Source organism: Petaurus breviceps, unplaced genomic scaffold, assembly GCF_028583685.1.
Source record: "Petaurus breviceps papuanus isolate PSGF00001 unplaced genomic scaffold, PetGlider_PUasm1.0 126, whole genome shotgun sequence".
In the NCBI taxonomy this organism is placed as follows: Eukaryota; Metazoa; Chordata; class Mammalia; order Diprotodontia; family Petauridae; genus Petaurus; species Petaurus breviceps.
In genome coordinates, this window is record NW_027185655.1 from 83,675,487 (window position 1) to 83,684,735 (window position 9,249).

The following is a 9,249-nucleotide window of genomic DNA, read 5'->3' on the forward strand; positions in this document are numbered from 1 at the left end:
TAATAGGAAGTTCATATCCCAAGTAAAGGAAATGGTAAGAGAATTCCTAGTTACTCTCCATAAGTTTGTCCTAGAATACTGAAAGAATTGACAGATAATGATTGCTGAATGATTTGGAAAGTTTGTGGAGAACAAAAGATGTACTACAGAACTGGAAGATCCTGATTTTCAGAAAAGGGAAGGGATCAGAAAACTAAAAGCAGTGAAGTTTACTTCAATTTTTTTTGACAAAATTCTAGAATGTATTATTAAATGAATAGTTTATCAAAAATGGAAGCAGTAATCTCTAAAAAGGCAGCATGACTTGGTCAAGAGTGTCATAACATAATAAACTCATTTTCTATTTGAATAACTAGTGCAGAGAAATACTGCAGATATGCCTGGATTTTGACAAAGAATTTAATGACTTTCATTCTATCCTTATGTATGAGATGAAAGGATATAAGCTAGGTACAGTTAGGTGGGTTCAGAGCCCAATTCAGACTCAAAGAGATATTAATAATGGGTTGGTGCTACCTTGGACATGAATCTCTTAAGAAATTCAACTAGAATTGGCCCCAGCTGATTAATGTGTTGGGTTTTTTAAAATCAGTCACTTGGTATAAATAACATATAGCTCAAATGTGCAGATTAAATGGAATGGGGAGGGGTAACTAACAGATGAGAAAAATTAGCATCCAAAAAGATCCTCTTCATGTATGATAGGAATTGATAAGGATCAATACAAAGAGCTAGAAGAGGGTTCAGAGGCCATGTCAGTCACTCCCCTCCCCCATTATATAGCTGATGACACTGAGATCTAAAGAGTTTATATGAGTTACCCAAGAGTCACAAAATAGTAAGAAGCAGAGACGTGAATTTAAACCCAGGTTCTCTGACTCCAGAGCCAGTGGACTTTTTGCTACACCATACTGTTTCTCTTGTGTCAAAAAATCAACCTCACAAATAGAGTATCAGGGAGGGTGAGCTACAGAACTAATGATGGGGAAAAGACCTAGTGATTACAATAGACTAGACTACAAGGTAAAAAATGAGTCAACTGTGAGATATGTTACACTCATGATCACATGATATGTGATATGTGCCCCATCCACCTTGGTCTGCACTAAGAGAAGTCTAGGATTCAGAATTATGTAAGTGACTATCCTTGACTATACTTTATTCTTCTGAGACTACCTCAGGAGTTTGTGTTCAGTTCTGTGTGTCTCATTTTAGGAAAGACATTGGCAAGCTGGAGTACATCCAGAGAAGAGCAAGTGGAATAATGAGCTAGATAGAGGATCAGTTTTAGAAACTAGGGATAGTTATCCTGGGGAAGAGAAGACTTATATGGGGGAATGACTGTGGTCTTCAAATGTAAAAGAAAGGTTGTCATGTGAAAAGATTAGACTTTTTCTGCTGAGTCTCAAAGAGCAGAACAAGGAGCAAATGCAAAAGTTCCAAGGAGGCAAATTTTAGCTTAACACAAGGAGGAAACTGCTAACAAAGTTGTCCCAGTACAGAATGAGCTGTTTTGGGAGGTGTTGATAGTCACAATAAAGAATATAGGCTCTTTCTCAAGTGTGTGTGTATACACACACACACACATACATGTATTTTTTCTTAGTCATTACACTAGGTGTTATATAGTATATATATATATGTGCTATATATGTAATATGTATATATGTGTATAATACTAGAGTATATAGAGTACTGAGTCTGGAGTCAGGAAGACCTCAGTTCAAATTCAGCTTCAAACATGTTTTTGTTGTGTGACCCTAGGCAAGTCACTAAATTCCTACCTGCTACAGTTTCCTCATCTATAAAATGAGGATAATAATAATACCTATCTCACAAGGGTTTGTTGTGAGAATTAAATGAGATAATATTTATAAAGTTCTTAGCATAGTGCCTGGCACAAAGTAAGCACTTAACAAATGCTTGTTTACTCCTTTCTTGTAAGCCCCAACATGTATTTCTCTGGATTCTCTTAACACTTCTCTCACCATTATCCACCCTCCACACAGTTGCCAGAATGATTTTCCTGAACTGCAGTTGTGATTATGTCTCTCTAGCACACCAACACATACACAGACACACTACTTCACAAACTCTGGTAGCTCCCCTTTACCTTAAGGATCAAATATAATTTCCTTTGTTTGACATTTATAGTTCTTCCTGAGCCAGCCCCTTCCTCTTTCCCCAATCTTCTTCCCCTTCATCCCCTGCCTCACATTTTGTGATACAGACATACTGGCCTCCCTGCTGTTCCAAACACAGGATACTCCATCTCCTATCATCTCTCATCTCTGTGCCTTGGTACTGCCTCTTGTTCAAGCCTGGAATGAACTCTATCCTCATCTCCGCCTTCTGGAATCAAGATTCAACTCAAGTGTCACCTTCTTCAAGAAGTCTTTCCTGATTGTCCTAGCTATTAGTGCACTACCTCTGAAAATCACCTTCAATATTGAACCTATTCAATATATACTTGTCTGTGTGCCCATTGTTTTTCTATTAGAATGTAAGCTCCTTGATGGCAGGAACTGTTTGACTTCTGTCTTTGTATTCCCAACACTTAGCACAGTGCCTGGAACATAGTAACATGTTTAATAAATGTTTGTTGATTGAACAATTGATTGATAGATTTCAATGACATTCTTGGACTGAACTAAACAACAAACTCTATTGAATAGAATCTTCCAGGGCTTCATAGGATTTCTTGCTCCATTTAGAATTGTACTCATGCCACTTGGGAGAATCGGAAATGAATGACAAACTGTGAATTTCCTAAGCAAGCAACCAGGGGAATGAACTTTTCAAGACAAAATCTTATCATGTTGTTTCTGGTTAAGCTATTCCTTAGCTTAAGTAGGCAGCCTGGTATAGTATATAAAGAGCCAGCCTTGGAATCAGGAAAACCAGGATTCACATGAACTAGCCTCTCACATAAACTGGTTGTGTGACCTCAGGCAATTTTCTAAAAGGGAGTTGCCTCTCTGCATTTGTGGAGGAAATTTCTACCATGAGAGTTCTCCACAGAGTTGGACAAAAAGAAAAAAATTTCTGTATCTATCTATATCTATATATCATATGGAAGGAAAACAGTCTCAGTCTCTAGCTATTTCTTAATTAAGGAATGTTGTTGACCAAATAAGGCAGAGAAATCTCAATAAGATTTTTTTTTAAGATATACTAACTGGATCTCAGTTCATAAGTTTGAGGCTATTCCTGTCATGCTATTGGGCAGAGGGGTCAAAGAGAATGGGGTGGACAAGTGAATGAAAAAGGTGTAAGAACGGGATATGACATTGTTTCAAAGAATTCAAGGATCAACCTTGCTTATGATAGAAAGCCTAGATCAGGAAAGCATATAGAACCCAATGCCACCTTCCACCAAGGATGACTACTATAGCCTTGCTCACTCAGCTCTAAATTAAATGAAAAGCCAGTTTGAATTCAGAGAGCCCCCAAATATCATTAACATGAAGAAGCAGCAGTCTTGACTTCAAAATCTTTTCCATTTGTCAGCCTAAATTAGGCCTTTACTAGTTTTATGTAAACATAAATGTAAACACAAACATTTTGACAATCTTTTATTGCAATCAAAGTATAAATTGCATTAATTTTTTTCCTGCATTGCCTAAGGTCCACAAATATTTGTGTAAGGGACAGTTGTTTAAAAGAAAATGTAGCACACTTTTATATATACTGTACAATAGGTTTTCCCACTAAAAATATATTTCAAACCTACTGTGAATAGCTAGTAATGATTAATATAGAATCACAGAATTGGAAAATTACAAGGGACTTCAGTGTCGATTCCATCCTATCTATATCATAGTAAAGTGAGAGGAATGTGAACACCCCAAATTTTTTTTATTCAAATCTTCTAACTTGGGAAGTCACTATCAATGTAATTGATTATTACTGAAATTTGATATTTTCTTCTTTGCCTCTGATAACCTGTGATTAGTGTGATATAGGGGGAAGAGCACTAGACTTAAAGATGAAAAATCAGGCTGTTAGTCTTCACTCTCCAAAATAGTTCACATATAGGGCACCTTACTTGGGTAAGTCACTGTTCTTATTTCCTCCCTGTTTCCCAGAATTATTGTGAATAAAATGTCTTCCAACTGTAAAGTGTACTCGTAACAGTGAGCTAATGTTGATCATATTTAATTTTTTCTAAGTATATTGATGAATCTGCTAAGTCTTTATACTTTATTACTGGCTTATCAACAGCCATCAAACTAAAGAGAAGTGTTTGATAGTTAATTGTTCAAAATTAAGGAGCTAGTTGCCTACAACATGTAACTCAGAATGAGAATCCTAGAGGTGATCACCCCTACAAGTGAGCTTACAAAGAAATAGCCACATTGTAAGTGCTACACTCAAGTTGCAACTTGTTACCAGAGAAAAGGAAGGAATTCCTTATTAGTACTTTAAATTACAACTATATTAAGTACTTTCAAATTCTAGGCTTTGGTAGGGGAAAATGCTAACATGCTCTGCCTAAATCAACATGTCTAAGTCAGCACTGGGTTTTTATATCAAATTAGCCAATGTTTTATCTGAAGGCCAGACTTTTATTATTCTCTATGGGGGGGGGGGGGGGAAGAAAGTTTCCGCAGTCATTATGGCATAAAGGGATATATAGTTTCTCCAAACTACTATGGCTGTGTTGTTTAGAATGAAAGTGAATGCTGTATAATAAAACAGAGTTGACTCTGGTAAAGATAAAGATAGAGGGAAAGGACCTATGGAAACATTGGAAAGTGAAATTAGTGTGTTTCTGAAAAAAGGAAATTTTGTGTTCCTTATTTAGGGAAAGAAAAAAAAATGAATAAAGTGCCATTAGAATAAAAGAGACACACTACTAAGTCAATGCAACACCAATTTTATTGGAAGAACTGTCCAAGATTTTCAAACCAAACATTTTGATATTTCATAGATTGGCTATAGAAGTAGTTTAGGACACGGTGTGTTCTCCCAGATAAATGTTTCTTGGTGTACTAGTTTCTTAGATTCTTTATTTCTTAGTTTTAATAATCATTTCAACATAGAGATACATCAATTAGGCATATATTAATTAGATATACATCTATTGAGTATATATATATATATATATTTATCAGTTGTTAACATAGCCACTTTAATATTCAATAGAGTATATTGTTTATAAGTGCTTACAAGATATGATGAATTTCAATGGATTTTTATCTAGCTATCATATACCCTTAATTAGATTACTGTATCGGTGGTCCTTTACTTGTCTCTTAGTGTTACATGGTACTTGATGTTTCAATGTAATATAGGCACCCTTTCATATTATTTTGTACCATTCTAGACTTTTTAGCAGAAACCAAACAGGTTCTACTGGAGGAAATCTCTTCCACTCAAATATATATGCTTGTATATAATTTGTAGTTACAATAATTTAGGTATTATTCTAATTACTCTGAAGAACTTTTGTAGTCATGTTCTAAAATAGTCTTGAGTTATGGAGATGGCTTTTCATTTAATATGTTTATGTCTTAATTTTCTAGGCTAACAGCTGAGAAATTATTTTGTTTTCCTTTTACATGCAATGTTATATCCGGTTCTAATCAATTAGTGGAAAATTAATCTCTTAAAGTCATGGATATTTAGGTGGGTACTAAGACCAGTCTGAACTGGCAAGAAATAATCTCTCTCCTAAAAAAAAAAAAACCTTCACATTTTGAATACTGATTTTGCATCTCCTCTGCAGTAGTCTATATGTTTCCAAAGTCAATGGACTCTGTTTAGGTTGGCCCTCCTTCTCTCTTTTACAGGGTGCAGAATCACTAATGAAAGAAGTATATGATTAGTATATATGCTGATAATCAAGTTGTTGTTAAATATTCCATTGAAGTAAATATATTCTATGTCATATATATTCCTATATTTGTTTCACAAATACGTTACACAGCTGTAAGTATTGAGACTTTGTATAGAAACAGCTGACACAAGTAAATCTGAAGTCTGTGCATTCTGATCTTACTGCACTCACAGCCACAACTAAAACAGCAAGACAATATAGGCAAAGCCATACATCCTAGAGGAGGAGAGGGTTACAGAATTGTGTGACAGGTTGTGCTTGGTGTTAAAACAGCTGTCACCTGGGTTCTGTAACCCTCACCCACTTCAGATCCTCTTCAGACCTCTTCTTCCTCCCCAGGAGCCTGGGAGGCCTCACCACTGGCTTGCCTATGAGACGTCTTGGAGTCATCCGTATTCATGGTGGACATAGCAATGGTCTCGTAGTCTTCATTACGGGACCTGAAATCACAGAAACGAAAGAGAGCCTGCAAATCTTTCTGGAAATTCTTGTTAAGGAATCCATAGAAGACAGGGTTGACACAGGTGGAAATCATTGCCGTGAGGTGGCACAGGAGGAACAGCAGGTTATGGTGGCAGATTGAGATCAACTTGTGGTTCCAATCAAACACCGTGTTAAAGATGGTCAGTGGCATCCAGCAGATGGCAAAGGCCACCACAATGGAGAAAAGCATCACATTGATCCGGCGGGCTTCCTGGGCTCTATGTTTGTTCTCTCTGATCCTGTCCATCATGTCATTCCTCTTCTTCAGTCGCATATAGATCTGTAGGAAACAGAACAAAAACATATCCATGTTTTCCAGCTCAGGTTAAAGACCCATTTAGTGGAATTAAGGGAAAATGCAGAGTAAAATAAATGTTAAGAGAATAAAAGTATTCGTTACCTTGAGGTAGCAGACAAGAATGAACACCAGAGGCCCAAAGTACTGCAGCACCAAGAGAATAGTGGTGTAAGATAGCCTGTGCACATTAGAAGGGAACAGATCGAAACAAACATACTTGTCCTTGAAGGTTGGGACAGTGACATTGTGGAATGGCTCATCAGTCAGTACCTGATATATCACAAAAGGCAGGGAGGCAGCCACAGAGAGGAACCAGATCAGCGCAATTGCTAAAAATGCATGAACATTAGTTGGTCTCCACCCTCGGGGGTTGACTATAAGCTGATGGCGCTCCAAGGCAATGAGAACCAGAGAGAAAATGGAGACAGTGATGGAGACACATTGCACGAAAGGATTTAGTTTGCACATGGCCTCACCAAAGATCCAGTGATCCATTAATGTGTAGACAAAAGTGAAGGGCAGACATACAAATGATACCAGAAGGTCAGAAAGGGACAGATTAACAATCAGAATGTTGGTCACATTTCTCAGTTCCTTTTGCTTTAGGATGATTCCTATCAAGGCCAGATTTCCAGAGACCCCCAGGAGTATGACAATGCCATAAGCTAATGCCATTGTAAACACCATGGTTACTGGTACACGGCATTTATTCTCTTCAATGGGTGCATATGGGGGGTGGGTGTCTGTATGGTTAAGAAATGATTCATTGAAAAAAGAGGGAAACAATGTGTAATTCATTTTGGCACTAATTGGTCATCTTTCTTTAAAGAAGTTCAATGTGTGTTTACAAAAACTAGCTGTGAGTTCTTCATTTTCCTCGATAACTTTGCATAACCTGTAAAGAAAAAGTGTACAAATTTGTTACTAATTTGGATTTTGTGCTTGATAGTCATGCTAAAGAGTGTCTTCCGCTTTTTTTCTCTTTTTTACAGCCAGTGTTTGAGTAAACCAAGATCATGTAAATACTTGCACCTATATACTTTCAAACAGAAGTTTGCTTTTTGTACACTAATTGTGTTCCCCTTTTTTTTGGGGGGGGGGAGGCAAAGGCCATAACTCTATCTTTTCTTTTTGTTTGTTAGGTTTTATTAGGTATGGGCTGCTTCAGTAGTTGGTACAGTAGTTTCTGGGGTCTGGGTTTAAGTCACATTTCTCCCATTTACATCCCGGGTAACTTGGATAAGTCACTAAACTTCTGTGGTGCTTCATTTCCTCATCTGTAATATGAGGGGGTTTTGACCTCTAAGGTCCCTTTTCCCTAACTCAATGATCCTAAATTTTAAAGGGAAAATGGTAAAGGTAGAAGAAATAAAGTGTATTATTACTTAACTATGATTGTTGTCAGTAAAAGGGAAGGTTTATGTGGTATGCTCTGTGGTGAACAATTATTTTTCATATTGAATGGAAGTGTATATCAATGAGAACATTTTTTTGCTATGCCATACCTTTTAGCACTTGTCCATCTTGCTGATTAAATCAACACTGATATTGGGTTAAAGGTGAATCTTCAACGCAGGATAATTTCAGAGAGAATTATCAGGAAAAGCAGAAACAGTGGGAGGGGGATGGACATATTTCACCTTCCTGAAAGGAAACAACATATAGATTTAGGAGGAAAACAAACAACAAGAGAAATGGGGCAGGAATGGAGGGAGGTGGGAAGCTCTATGAAAATCCATGACTTTAGATCAATTAAACTTCATGATATAATTAATCCTGGGAACTAAAATTTTAAATTTTAAAATTTAAATTAAAAAATTTTTAAAATAAAATTACATACAATCACAAGTTGCTAAGTCATCCTGAATTTTACAGGGACCATTTTTAATGAATACCCAAGCTGGACAGTTTACCATTTACTTGTTTAGGAAAGGAAAAGAACAGCAAAAATAAATTAATGTGCAAAATTTGAGCCACTTTATTAGTTATATAATACTGTGTTACTTCACTGTAAGAGGAAGAATGAGCTCAGCTGACAGTTGGTTACGAACAACCAAAAAAGACGAGGATTTACTGTAGCAACCAAAAAATAGACAGTCATGATCTTTTGGAGCTGAAATTTGAGGAGACTTTAAAAAAATACCAACTGAACTTTATCTAACAAATTATAATTCTCAGTCTGGGAACCTGGGATGCTCTAAACTCCAGGCCTATATTGCCTGTATGGACACCTCACAAATTAAATTGTTTCACCAGACCCTGTAAATTTGTCAATTCATTTTCAAGCCATAAAATGAAGGGAAACATCTCTTACAGTACCAGCCTTCCAGCCCCTCACATTATTCTTTCTTCATGATCCTTTTAGCAGTCCAAATGACGAACAAATACATGAGAACAAATAATTCACTCACCTTTCAAAAGGTAAAAACAGGTGACAATACACCTGAGAGGTTGTTTTCTGGTAATTTTTGGAGAGTTCAGGTCTCTGTGATGACACCAGTGACGAGGATAATCAGGAGGGGTGTCTGATCTGGGAAAAAGGAAAATTAAATTCTCCCTATATGACCAAAATTAACCCTGAAAACACCTGCCTATCTGGGAAGGAACACCACTGGGCTCAATATCC

At 36.7% G+C, this 9,249-nt stretch overlaps 2 protein-coding genes across 20 annotated transcripts in view; one reads left to right on the forward strand and one right to left on the reverse strand.

Annotated features, from left to right (window-relative positions):
• Window positions 1-9,249, forward strand: part of NPY5R (neuropeptide Y receptor Y5) — a 175,749-nt gene that overhangs the window by 140,275 nt on the left and 26,225 nt on the right. The window lies entirely within an intron of this gene.
• Window positions 1,694-9,249, reverse strand: part of NPY1R (neuropeptide Y receptor Y1) — an 8,573-nt gene continuing 1,017 nt past the window's right edge. Inside the window, exons 3-6 of the mRNA XM_069097605.1 lie at window positions 9,035-9,153; window positions 8,129-8,267; window positions 6,726-7,518; window positions 1,694-6,605 (exon numbers count right to left, since the gene is read on the reverse strand). Coding sequence (XP_068953706.1) covers window positions 6,159-6,605; window positions 6,726-7,421 — 1,143 coding nt within the window. The 5' untranslated portion in view covers window positions 7,422-7,518; window positions 8,129-8,267; window positions 9,035-9,153 and the 3' untranslated portion in view covers window positions 1,694-6,158. The remainder of the gene's footprint in view (window positions 6,606-6,725; window positions 7,519-8,128; window positions 8,268-9,034; window positions 9,154-9,249) is intronic.